Source organism: Aptenodytes patagonicus, chromosome 7 (genome assembly GCF_965638725.1).
Source record: "Aptenodytes patagonicus chromosome 7, bAptPat1.pri.cur, whole genome shotgun sequence".
Lineage (NCBI taxonomy): Eukaryota > Metazoa > Chordata > Aves > Sphenisciformes > Spheniscidae > Aptenodytes > Aptenodytes patagonicus.
In genome coordinates this window covers 67204158-67217748 of record NC_134955.1, presented here as the reverse complement: position 1 = coordinate 67217748, position 13591 = coordinate 67204158, and the positions used below count along the sequence as shown (strand labels likewise).

General features: G+C 51.7%; 1 protein-coding gene across 7 annotated transcripts in view; it reads left to right on the top strand.

Moving 5' to 3' along the window:
• DAAM1 (dishevelled associated activator of morphogenesis 1) overlaps positions 1-13591 on the top strand; it is a 97816-nt gene that overhangs the window by 73843 nt on the left and 10382 nt on the right. For 5 of the 7 annotated variants that reach the window (XM_076345663.1, XM_076345667.1, XM_076345662.1 and 2 more), the window contains 5 exons: positions 3874-3903; positions 5300-5403; positions 10745-10829; positions 11631-11737; positions 13493-13581. In XM_076345663.1, coding sequence (XP_076201778.1) covers positions 3874-3903; positions 5300-5403; positions 10745-10829; positions 11631-11737; positions 13493-13581 — 415 coding nt within the window. The remainder of the gene's footprint in view (positions 1-3873; positions 3904-5299; positions 5404-10744; positions 10830-11630; positions 11738-13492; positions 13582-13591) is intronic. The other 2 variants (XM_076345668.1, XM_076345666.1) reach the window with 1 other exon arrangement.

Genomic DNA, 13591 nt, shown 5'->3' with positions numbered 1-13591 from the left:
AGAAACCTCGTGTGTCAGCAGGACAGTTTGCCCTCTGGCTTGCCTGCCCGAGTCCGTGAATCACCTGGTGTGCTGCGGATTATTGCCAGGCAGGAATTTAAAAATAATTTGGCTTGGCCGAGGTCCTGCTGGGTGAAGCGGCTGGTTAGGTTCAGGGCTAGCGAGAAGGGGGAAATGCTGCAAGGAGAGCTTTGACACAGGCTTTCACCCCAGATGGGATGAGGACCAAAAAGGAGCTGAACATGGGAGCAAGGGACTGGGGTGGGACTGGCAGAAGATGCTGCGAGTGTCTGGAAGGGAGATTGGGAAAGAGGAGATGAAATCCCACCCATGAGATTGTGCTGGGTCTAGAGCCACCCTTGGGAGCATGATGCACAAGTTCCTTGTGGCTCACCGAGGCTTCATGTTAGCACCATTTTGTGTGAGTCGAGTGATGGGACACATCCCCCTGGACGTGAGGCACGTGATTGCTCACCTGCGAGTCCCCAGGGTGCCCCCACTTGCAGTCCCAGCATCGGGAGGGGGTGCCTGGCCACGTGCCCCAACATTGCTGGCAGGACGGTTCTGTAGACAACTGCCGTGCACGCACCAGCACGCGGGGTTAGATGCACTCCTTGAGATAACACACGCACCATGGGGCACTTCGCATATGGTGTGGGGCTGGGGGAGCTCCATGCGAATGGCCTGTCCCTGCAGGGAAGGAGGATGAACTAATGCCTTAATAATTTGCAGCGTTTTTGAGCTCTAGCAAAAGTTGGTTTCTGTTCTGAGCAAGCAGCGGAGGAGCAGGGATTTCTCCTCCCTGCTCCCCGTCTTGAGCCCTTGGCCGAAAATCACTTCCTTGGTGATCGCACCTCTCACTTATCCTCAGACACAATGTGGGACATCGGGGGCTGCCTGCCTGCCTGTGCCCCAAGCAAACCGGGGCTCCGAAATCGCATGGCCGGGTGGTACATCGCTGTGGCCAATGTCCCAGCAGGGTTCGGGGGCAGCATGCAGAGGTGTGCGTGGTGCAGACAGCTTTCAGACCCCTGCGAGTAGCTGTTGCAGGGCTGCTGTTGATGGGACTTGGCTAATTTTATTGCAGGAGTGCCTGGGAATCCCTAAGTAGTGCACAGACCCAAGACTTAATGATGTACTTAATTTTAAGCATCTCTTTAAATGCTTTTCCCACATCACAGGCTGGGATGTAAACGCAGGCTATAAAGTGAGCTCTGCAGCTCTCGGGAAAGGCCCTTTCCACACAGGGAGGACAGGAGCCCTCTGGGCTTCCTGGGGCTCAGTCTGGGAGCATCCCTGCCCTGTGCTGTCAGGAGAGCCCGTATCCTCCCCGTCCTCCTGCCAAAACTCTGCAGATGTCCCCAGCCCCAGTGGAGGGCTCAGCCCCGCAGCTGTGTGTGATACCAGCGTTTACCAATCTTGCTAGATATAACAGAAAAACCTGCAGGAGCTCTGCGTTTCAGGTTGTGGCGTGAGGACCCAGCAGGACTGGGAGTAGCTGCTTAAGGACGTGCATGCGGTGATGAAGAAAAGCAAGTCCAGGGCCATCAGGGCTTAGATGCGGTACGCAGGGGTCTGCGCCTCCGTCGGAGATGTTTTGAGAGCGTGCAAGGGGAAGAGGCTGGGAGTGATGCTGATAAGTAGCAGTGACACAGCCAGGGCAGTCCTGGCAGGTCCCGCAGCGGTGAGTGATGGAAAAGAGCCAGGGCCAAGTGGAAAAAATACGTGTTATTGAACCAGGGGCTTAGCAGTGAGCTGGGAAAGAATTCATCTCCCAAAAAAGGATGAAAGAAGAAAAGCCTGCAGCTCCTCTGTGCAAGCAAGAGTGACCTGTGCAGGGGCCAGGGGCAACAGGGGTGGGGAACGTTTGTGGGGACGGTGACAGCGGATTTAAAGCTACTCCTTCTTACACCACCATCCTGCAACAGAGGCTAATCGCGGTTCATGTGAGGGAAAGGGGCAGAGATGAGGCTGGTTTGAGGCAGAGAGGGAGGGTTTTTGTAATGAACCTTTTCTGTACCTTAATGCACGGGGAGCCCTCCCTCTCCTGGAGCAGGAGACTGCAGGAGGACCATCGCGTCTTCTCCTCTCCAGCAGTGTGGGGCAAGTCTGAGCATCAGGGGGCAGGTCTGAGCATCGGGATGGAAGGAGGGCTTCCTAATTAAGGACCAGTTAAATGAACAAGAAGATACCCATTGCTGCTTGTGGGTGTGCTTTGTGCCTGTCCCACGAAGGAGCCTGCTGGGAAGAGGTTGCTTTGTGAAACACTGATCCTTTACAACCTTGACTGATCCACGGAGTTAATTCTGCCTTTGCAACAGCCTCACGTCCAGCTAAATTGTACGGTTTTTCACCTAACCTCCCTGAAGTACAGCAGCGGCAGCTTGGGTGTCCATATTCAGGGTCTGCAGGTCCCCCTTGCCTTGCAAAGCCCCCAGTGTGGTGGCATTGCCAGAGCTCTGCTCCTGGGGAGGGTTGTGGCAGCTCTTCAACACATGTTTCTACGCAGATGGGTGCGACGCTGCCTCGGGGAACCGCTCGGCGCAGCGCCATGCTGGGGTGCCTGCACTGCACCCCATGGGTGCCCATCCCTCTGCCAAAGAAAGGATTGGTCGCTTCTTTTCTTGGCTGAAGTTTCTTTGCCTCCTGGCACATCTTGTTCTGCTTCATGGCCACAGTGTTTCTGTGGGCTCGAGGAAAGCCTGACGCGTTGGTTTTTAGCCACGGGACTTGCGATCAGCACAGCTCAGCCCCCGGTGGGTGCCCATCCCTGAGCCACGGGTGGGTCCTGGGCTGATCCAGCCTTGGCAGCCGGTCAGGGGAAAACCTGCGTAAAAAGGTTTCCTTTAAAAAGGCAGCAGTGATGGGCTGTGTTTGGAGATGACCAACTCGAACGAGGCACATGGGCCATGGGCCGCCTTGGCACGGAGGGGCTGGAGGGAAGCGCCCTCGTAAACCAACTGCGTTTGGACCCACCTACCTCCTCCGCTCACCGCCTGCCTTCTCTTTTTACTAAAAAAAATCAAAACAAACCATTTATGCACCTTTGAAACCTCCCTCCCCATCATGGAGCTGCTGGATGGTCTCTTGAGCCAAACACGAAAGAAAAATAAGATGCAGCCCAGGCAATAAGGAGGGAAAACCCTCGTGTGTGTGTGCGCGTGTGCGGTGCCGGCTTTGCCACGCATGCTTCCAGTCTGGTGGGGGGAGCCCGGGAGGACAACCAGGTCTTCGGAGGAGCGTGGCACTGGCGGGGTGTTGGGGTGGCATTTGGCCAGGCTGCCAAGCCCTGGAGAAGGGAGGTTGTCCCTGTCGGAGGAGAAATCAAGGGGAAACGTGTTGCCATGGCAAATGGTAAAGTTTTGCTGCGGCCAGATTTGCTCCGGGATGAGCCTCTCGTTATTTCCACTTGAAAGCCCTGTTTTTCCTGGCAGTCGCATTGGCATTTCAGTCTCTCAGATTCGCAAAAACTAGCAATTTTCTTCCCCGGCACAGCAGGCTGAGCGGTGCTGTGCCTTTGGGCCAGCGCTTGCTGACTCTCACGCAGAGCGGTGGCAAGGCTTGGCGAGCATCCTCCTGCCTCGTCCCATGTCCCCTCCTCAGCTCCTTGCACACCAGCACCTTGGCCTGATCCCTTCATGGAGCCGCCTCTCCCATCAGCCCTCCCCTTCTTTGCATCCTTTAATCCTCACCACATTTTCATGTGCATCCCCCCTGTTTCGGCGCTGGCAGACCCTGAGTGCCTCCCCATGCTGCCGAGCCCCCGTGTTGCACCCTACCCTTGGCTGTGCTTCGATTCCTTTTGGTTTCTCTGAGATCACTGAACTGCATGTGTTTTTACTGCCTTTTTCCATGCTTCTGCTATGGCCGTAGGACTTCTTTGTGAATGGTAACTCCAGACAGGTAAGTGAGCATCCGCAGGAGCCCGGTGCCTGTGAGTGGCGAGGGCAGGGAGAGCGTGGGGCTGGGGACGCAGGGGACGCGGGGGGTTAACATGTGGCAAAGTGGGGGTTAAATCAGAGAGGTATGAAGATCATCAGGAGAAGCAGCTTGAAAGTTGATGCGGGGGAGGCTGGTAAGTATGAAGCTGTCCTCTCTGCTGTCTGGCCAGACATCGAAACCAATGTCTGAGTCCAGGGGTTGAATTTTCAGATGCAGCTTAACACAGAGAAGCTCCTACCCCTGAGCATTTTCGCTTTTCAAAAGATGGAAATAAACAAACTCGTACCTATGGGTTGAAGCGCTCTGTTTCATCGCGGTCAGAGCAGGCCAGGCACACGAGAGGGGTAGCTGGTGGTAGGTGACTTGGGGCTCACCTTCCTTCACCTGCCACTGCCTTCGCTCTACGCCACCTGTCCCGGCAGCTTCCCACTTCTCATAGCTGGTTTTTTTCATTCAAACAAGAAAAAGAGTAAAAAATGGGAACTTCTGTGCTCACTCTCAACCCGTGCAGTGGCTGTGTGCCAGGTCTCCTACACTCATAGCCATTTAGTGCGGATCTGTAGTGCGTAGGACCTTGCAGCTCCAGGTTGTGTTCCTTCCAGAAGGATTGAATAGCCTTTTAATTGATTAACCTTACTAAAACATGCGATATGGTAAATTAAAACCGGGGGCAACATGAACCCCTTGGGTAACCCTGCAAGATTGCTCTTACGTAGATCTGCCCATTCGCCCGCAACCGCAGTTTGGTATATTGTTACTCATTTAAAGGTAACATCTTTAAGCTGCTTAGGAGATGTAGGTGGTTATGCCACACCGATTCCTGCTTTCAAATCCCTTATTTGGGGAGAATTTCCCTGAAAGTGCAGCAAATGCTGCAGGTTACATTTGCAAGTCTGGTAGCTTGTATTGGTTAGCTTGCTCGGGAGGACTGATGCGTGAAGGGCGACTGCAGATGTTTGGAGCGGGGGTGAAGAACAAGAGTGATGCTGAGTGTGTGCAGCAGCCCGTAATGAAATATTTCATGCGAGGATTTAATGAAGTATCACAAATATGTTCGCTAAAAAAGCCCAGCTTTATTTATTCAGCAGCGCCTGTGTGTTTGCAGATTCTTAAATCTTCCCTGTCTGAGAAAATATTTACATTTCTAACCAGTGGCTTCAAAGCCAGCTCTGGTTTATGAAATGACTTACTGTGTTTCAGTTACAGGCGATGGGTTTTACCCATAGCCCGTGGTGACAATCCTGATTAATGGGGGTCCGCTGTGTATCACGCTGCTATGTGCTGAGAGTACTGAATGTCTTTGCTTCTCCGTGGCTTTTCTCCAGGCTTTTTTTTTTTTTCCCCTGTTTTTTTGTAGAAGGAAGATGTTATCGATGACACTTTGAGTTCCCGGCATAAAGTCAAGGAGCTTTCGGTCATAGATGGCCGGAGAGCACAGAATTGCAACATCCTCCTCTCCAGGTACGGTTAATGCCTTCTCGCCCTCCGGGGAGCGGGGGGATGCTTGATACCCTGCCCTGGCCTGGGGGGGTGCTCCTCATCCCCGGTGGGGGGGCAGTTAATGACAGGAGCCAGCATGGGAGGAGAGCCAGTGACACCTGAACCCAGCTATAGCCTTACACCATTCATGGCGGGGTGGCACGGGGGGGCAGATGCGATTAACCGGGTGCGTGGCAATTCGGTGTCCCTGGAAAGCCCCAGAGGGGCCGGGGTACCCAGTGAGCCTTTATAGGGGATGGGAGGGCGTTTGATTTCACCTCTTATCTTCCTCAGCCTGGGTTTTGTTTGCTCTTTGGTGGCGGTTGAAGAGGGTCTCTGTTAGGCTGGGGAAAGCACTGGGTATTGGCAGGGTGCGGGGAGCGGCAGCGTAATTCAGCCAGGGCCTGGCTGCCCGCGTTGGTATCCTGTGCCACATCTGGATTTCGGAAAGGAGACGTCCCCCTCTTCCAGCTGCCCAGCCCCGCTGGGATGACAGCCTCCCACATGCCCCTCGCCAGGCAGGCTCAGCACTGCTACCAGCAATTTAATCCAATCCCCAGATTGCAGCCAAGAGGATAAAAAGGGCCTTTTTTGGCAAGATAAACTACACCAATAAGACTGATTCCTGAGAAAGGAGAAGCCAGGCTGTGGTGGTCTGAAAGGATGAACCGTCAGCATAGCTACTTGGAAAAAAAAACCAAACAGCAGCAGAAAATGCCATTTGTTTCTGACTCACCCAGAAAACAAAAAATTCCAACAGCAGTAAAATACAGCTCCATTCAGAAATATTAGCTCTGCTGCCTGGAAGTGCAGAAGCTTTTGTGCTACCCAGGACCGGCCGGGATGGAGCAGCATTGCTGGCAGATTAGGCTTGCAGCAGCAGCACCCAAATTCTGTGTTTTCCCGGACTGTGGGTTGGCGGAGCTGGTGCCTGGCTTGGGCAGCCCGGCTGGTTTCCTTCCCTAGAAAGCATGCAGAGGCTGATGTCTGCAAAAAAAAACCCCTCTGGGTGGGTAACTTGCAGTCCCTGGTGCTGCTTCAAGCTCTCCCAGAGGTGGTCTGCAGCCCCGTGCCGCAGCGTTCAGTGGTAAAATTGCCATGTTTATGGCTGCCTCTGCTCTTGGTTGCTTCTGGGGATTTTCGTACTTCCTAACAGTCCAAATAAAAAAGGTGATGATGAAAGTGGAGTTTAAAGCAGCAGGCAAATGCAGCAGCTATGGCAGCCAGCTATTAGCAAGTAAAACAATGGGGTTCGGGGCACTGGCTGGGCTGCTCCCCGGCGTACTTAGGCTGAGCGTAGTCAGAGTGGGTTTAGGTGTAATTCAGCCAGAGGTTTAAGTGTGTTATTGAAAGTTAAGCACACAAATAGCCCCTTTGGTGGGAAGGGGAGCTACCCAAGCACTTAACTTCAAAGGCATTTTGTGTGTCTTACTGAGTAAAGATCTTAATTTCATCTCACCAGCAAACCTTTCTCTTCCAAAGAAACTGATGGCTGGAAACGACTCGCCAGTAATTAATCCCACAAAAAGGGCATGACGGAGGCCGCTGCCTGTCTGTCCTTCCCTTTGGGTCATTTCCTAGGGGAGAAGCGGGATCAGACCTGCCCTGCAGGGTGGTCCCCAGGACTTTCATACAGCTGTTCCTGTGCACGTCCCGCAGCATCGGGGCCCTGTAGGGATGAGTGGCTCTGGGGAAGCAGTGGCTTGTGCCAGCCGCTGCTTTGGACGTGCTTTGGGGGTCGTCCCATGGTGCTCCCGGGGATGTGCAGGCAGAGGGGCCAGCCAGGCAGGGCATTTCTCTAGCACTGCAGCAGCAGCCAAATCTGCTCCTTCCCCCATTTCTGCAAGGTACCACAATCGAGTTTCTCTCCCCAAAATCCCTTTGGGTGATTTACTCTTGATGCTAAGTGGCTCAAAGGAAGGGCAGTGTCGGGATGAAGCCCAAGCATCCTGCTGGTGGGCTCAGGTCCAGTCCCTGCATCTCCAGCAGACTCCTTGTGACCTTGGGCAAACCCTTTCATCTCTGCCCGCCCCAGCTGCCCATCCCTAAGCTGGGCAAAGCAGCGGGTCCCTGGTCCCAGTGTTGCAAAGGGACTGCTCTCGCAGGGTGGCTCGCTGCAGCTGGGCTGCTTCTCTCCTGCCTCGCTCGCACGGCCACCACAGGGACGAGCAGACTTTCACATGCGAAAGGACCTGCAAGCTTGGCCCCTGATTTAGCCCAGACGTTTGTAAGCTCACCAGGCATTGTCTGGCTTGCAGCGTGGAAAGATTACGGCCAGCGAGATACTTTATCTCTCTCTGTAGATTTATTTTTTTGCCTGTTTCCCTTGCTTTGGGAGAAATTACTGCGCAGTGAGATCACTGGATTTTCCTCCAGCTTGTAATGCAGCACAAGAATATTTTTTCTTCTTTTCTTTTTGGAGAATGCTTTGACAATGTGAGTCATTATCGGGTCTTCCTCCGTGAACCCACCATGTCCTTGCTTTTGCTCCCTGTGTACGTGTGTGTATTTTTAGTGCTGCGTTCTGCAAGATGTAAATCAAGCCCTTGCTCCATCACTTTCTGCCTGTGCTGGCGGTGAATAGCTCATTTGATTCCTCTCTCCAGCGAGGCGGCATGGAGCATTTTTCTCAAATGAATGTGGCTTTTCAAGAGGGCGCGTCCCTTTCCCGGCGGAATTCGTTTTTCCCCTTCACACTTATTACATCCTCTGTGGGATTCTACAAAAGCCACGCAAAACAGCCCCACGCTCGTCAGGCTGGTGAGCTGTCACTTCGCATCGGCAGGCTGCTGGCTTTAAATCCCTGTGACAGCAAGTCCTGTGACCCCGTTCCTCTCAGACGGCTCGCGTTCGACAGCTGCTGCCAACAATGATAATTATTGTGGTTGTAGATAAGCTTCTAGCTTTCACTGGCCCCTTTCCCATCAAATTGTCTGAGAAGCCGTTTTCTTCTGGCGCCCCGCGCTTGCTCTCTGCCGATGCTGGGGCAGGCTCTTGTTCTTGGCACTGGGTTTTGATGATTCCTGAGAAAAGTTTTTTCAGCCTCTTTTTTTTTTTTTAAATATATTCTATTGTTGACTTTGCTTTTAATGACCAGGGCTTACAAAAGTCACCCTCATCTTTCACCACCCTCCTGGAGACGATCACAGTGGAAAGTGTGCGCTTTAGGTGTTCGCTTTGGCTTTGGATGAGGGGTAGCTGCCTACCCACCCCCTTCTCCTAGGAGCATTTTTGCCTCCCAGAGATCCCCCAAATGTCCAAACCCAGCCAGTGTCTGCTTTTCACCAGGGTTGGGACCAATGTGACATTTGTTGGCGGTCTGAGCTCTCGTGTCACTGCTTGGGTGTAAAAGGAGTCCTCCTGCAGCTTCATGCCTCGGGTCATGTCCATCCCGGCCACTGCCCTCATACAGGACAGGTAGGGTGTCCCCAGGACATGGCTGCTCATCACTGCAAGCATCAGAGGGGACATTTTCCATGGATCCTGGGTTTGCCTCTTGTGGGGTGACCCTAGCAATTGTCCTGGCCACTGCTCAGTGCAACCTTTGTGCTTCCTCCACTGGCTGAGGTGAGATTTTAACCCACTCCTCGTTTAACAAACCCTCTCTTGGGGGGCTCCCTCAAGCAGGAGGTGAGAGAGGACCGGGTACAGGACAAGAAACATGAGCTCATAAGGAACAAATACTTACTTGCCGGGTCTGTAAGATCCACCAGCCTCGATAAAGCTAATCCTTCACTTCAGGTCTTGAGCAAAAGATTTCAAGCTAAACCAAGCTCTTGCTACCCTGGTCTTAAAGACCAGCACCCTTCCTGCTTCAGCTTCATCTTCCAAAAGCCAGCTCTCTACGGTCTCAGTCTGCTCCCTGAAGAGATGCCAGGATGAAAAATACCTTCCTCGTTTAATTACTTGGAGTGATCAAGTCAGTTCCCGATCTTCTTTTTGATCTGCTGATCAGGTTGACACAAGGTCTCACATCCCACCATAGGATGTGTTTCTGGTTTCAGCTCATTCCTTTGAGCCACAACCAGTGTTTCAGCATCCCTTGGCAGCGCTGATCACCGAGACAGGGGCAATGGGTTTCCTTAAAGCCCACGAAAGGGTCTTTTCAACTGTGCGACTTTTCTCTGAATGCAAGAACAGGGGATTTATATTTTTTTTAACTGTATCTATTGCAATGACTTTAACCATCACTGCAAGCTGGGCAAGGGATAAGGTATTGGCAGACAGAGTTGCAGAAGTTTCTGGGCTTTCCCTCTTTTGCATTTAGATTATTTTATCAATCGCAATGCAAAAACGTGAAGAAAAATATGTGTGGTTTTGCAATCAAAGTCCTTGCAGGGAGTGGTCACAGGGAGTGCTGCAGATGTATTAAACTGTAATTAATGGCTGTTCTAGCCCAGGAGGAGCTGAGGGCGTCTTTCCATCTCTCTATTGCCTCAGCTCAGTGCAGGCTGCTGTCGAATAAACCACTGCGAGGGAAGACCAGCCTGTTGTTGCTTGCTGTGATACAATGGTCTGTGGTTTTAGAAATCTCCAATTTGAGGCTACGTCTTCAATTCCTGTTATGTGAAGTAGAGGAAGAAAAAGGTAGAGGGGGGGCTGGTTTCCAGCCTCTTATACTTGAAATCACATTGGATCCCCACCCCTCCAAAAACAAAGCCGATGGGTTTCCTGGGATGCTGAGCATCCGCTTCCCCAAATTTTGGATTTCTTTCTCTTTTTTCCTAGAGGGAGACCCCAACCGAAGGCGGCTGGGAGGGGTGGGAGAAGCAATGTTCAAATCCAAGAAAAGCAGCAGAAATTGGCCAGATTTTCCTTAGGGGTTGTGGCAAAGGGTTCAGGAGTAGTACTGAGCTGCGCTCCTGAGCCTGGGCTGGGCTGCGCTGCCAACGGGGACTATGACCCCCGCTGGCCCCGTGGCCTTCGGGCATGCTGGCATTGCAGGAGCAGCATTGCTATGGGCAAGGATTACGTATTAAAGATACATATTATTAATACACATAATATACTGCTTACAATATTTATACAAAATGCCATAAAACAGGGAATGGCAGCTGCACTGCATGGAGAGGGAATTGGCCGGTGGGGTTTGACCCTCCGTTCACAGCAGGGCCAGGGCTGCTCTGCGCTGTGCCTTGGCAGCATGCGGTTGTACCGCGTTTCTCTCACGTTCTTCTTCAAAACACGCTCTATAGTGTTATTTGTGATGCTGCTGCTGGCTGGGAGTTAAGCTGTTCATGTTGCATGGGTGTGTAAGGAAATGCTCCTGAACCTTGTCCGATTGCTGGGCTGGGAATAACTCTCCTTCCCCTCCACCTCCCAGGCTGAAACTCTCAAACGAGGAGATCAAACGAGCGATTTTGACGATGGACGAGCAGGAGGACCTCCCGAAAGACATGCTGGAGCAGGTGGGCATTGCGTCTCGTGCTCCTCTGTGGTTGCCTCATGCCAAGGCTTTGCTGCGCGAGGCGCTTGGGACCAAACCGCAGCTTTGAGAAGTGCATCGGGGCCCTGAATTATTTACCAACCAGATATTGAAAAACCACCCAAGTGGGTTGGAGCAGCAGGAAAGCAGCTCTGTCATAGCATCGGCACTGGGAGCAGCATGGCCTCCCTGTGCCACACCTGTACCCAGGTCTGCCCTGGGACCCCAAGGCTGAGCCAGTTGCTTGTTTTGTGGCTGTGGCTTGAAGTTAGTGCTCAGTGGGGCTTTATTTTTGAAAGCTTGTTTAGCATTTGTGCAGTCCTCAAAAAGGGAATCCCATTTTTCACCCCCTCTGAATCCCTTTGGAAGCATTTTATTCACCTGTCCTTCAAGCTGAGCTGGTAATTGCACTTTCAGCAGAGACGTGGAAGGATTAATTGAACAAAATTTCCATCTGCAAATAGGTAGAGTTGCAGCAAATGAGAGTCCCTGAGATCTCCTCCGGTAGAGTTGATGTCAAAACCTCCTTGGAGCAGACATAGTACATCTGTTGTAAAACCAGAGTGATGGCAGGGCAGAAGCAAGAGACACTAATGTGATGGGGTAATGGGAGGAAGGGCACAGGGACAGCGGTAACACACTTATATCATAGATGCCTCGGGGTCACTGTCTGTACATGCTGGAAAGGTAGTAGATTTAAGTGAATAAATCACTGTTTTGCTCCTGAAAAATTGCGGAACTGTGCATGGACCTCATGTCTACAAGTGTGCTTTCCCTTGTTTAGCTCCTGAAGTTTGTTCCTGAAAAAGGTGACATTGACCTCCTGGAAGAACATAAGCACGAGCTGGACCGCATGGCCAAGGCTGACCGGTTCCTCTTCGAAATGAGCAGGTTGGTGGCCCAGGGGACAGCCATTTTGGCCAGCGGCTGCACGGGCTGGTCGTGAGGTGGCTGTTTCATGGAGCCTGTTTGGGAAATAAGCTCTGCTTGCTGTTTTTCACATCAAGAAATGAGTGGGCCAAAGCAAGGTGCTCCCTTGGATCCATAAGAATCCATAAGGATCACTCGTGCTGCTGCACTCCCAAAATCAGTGTTGTTCGTCCCAGACAAGCAGCAGCTGGACAGAGCAGGGGGGCAGGGATGGGGACATGGATCCTCTGGAGAGAGGTGTTGGCTTCCCAGGGGATGTCCCGGCACATTTCTCCTCTCGTTTTGGGGAGAAAAGCTCAGTCTGGCACAACTCTCTGAAAGACTGCATCATCTACATCGTGGCCAGGTGGGAAGTGCTGTTTGAATGATAACAACACTGTAGTGATGCTCCTTTACCCTTTACACAAATGTATACTAATGAATACTCAAGACTGATGTATGTAAATTTTGCCCCACTGTGTAGATGAGTCCCACTCCTCACCTCAGGAATGACTCGTCCCTGGGGCTCCTGAGAATATATGAGACGGAAAGGAAATGTCATTTCTTCCTGCTCCTGGTAGCAATCATTTAAGGCTTAGAAGTCTTCGGGGATGAATAACCTTATCTTTTGCATGCACATCCTCTAGAGGTGCCGGTTTAAAATCTTGAAGCTCCTTATTTAAATCCAGCTGAGTATTGAGCTCTTTGAATTTCTTAGATGAACTTCAAGCAAGTTACTTGTTTGCAAAGTCAGTGAGTTTTACAATCTGAGATCGTACTGGGAGATCAAAACTAGAAATGCTCCTGTCCTCCCTGAGAAATGCGCCAATGAACACCGGGGCGATGCACCGTGTCGTTGCTGAGTGTCAAAGACAGGCAGGACGGAGCTATGAAGTTCAGACCTGAGCCCTCGGGGCTGGAAGATGCTCAGAATTAGCTTTCCTATTGCAGGTCACCTTTCTTCTTCACAGTCTCTTGCCCAAGTGTTGCTCCCTTGCCTTCATCTTTCAGAAAGCACAACGTGCCGATGCAAATATTTTTCTTGGTTTCCGGCACGGCTTTTTAATTTGCCCTGTGGTCTGTAACTGAGTGTGATGTCTTTGTCACCTCTGATTAGTACAACAACAGTGTAGCCCATGGCCTTGTCTGTGAGCACATCTCCTGTGGGTCCTTGGTCCAAATGACTCAAATCAGACTGCCATTTGCATACAAGTGAGATCTTATTTAGCCTAAATACAACTGACATGAGCAGAGCCATCCCTAACTTGCCCAGGAAAGGGCTAGATTGAGCTGTGTTGGTGGCTTTCCAGCCCAGGCCATCATTTTGAGGATCTGAAGGTCCAGTTTTGTTCGTGCTGGTAGTTGGTGTGCCTGTGTCCAGCCACAGCTCATCACAAAGCCATTGGGAGCCCAGACCTTATCGGCATCTTTGCTAAGGAGTGGTCGTAAATGAACTGCTTGTTCATAGCAATAGGGTGTAAAAATGCACTTGTTGAACCTGCTGAGTTAAGGATAGGCTTAAGCATGTGCTTAAGACCCCACCTGGATCCACCCCAGGACAGCTGTAGCTTCAGTTGTCATTTTTTCCCATCCCAGCATAGTTTCAGGGAGAAATGTGATCATTATTTTTTAATCACCGTGGCTCAAGCGTGCTTTGTAAGCACAGCTGCGAGCAGCAGAGCAACTGAGCTCTGCCTGGAGCAAGCAAAGCTCAATCTGCACCTCTTTTTTTTCCAGGATAAACCATTATCAGCAAAGGCTGCAGTCCCTCTACTTCAAGAAGAAGTTTGCAGAGAGAGTTGCAGAAGTCAAACCCAAGGTGGAAGGCAAGTGACC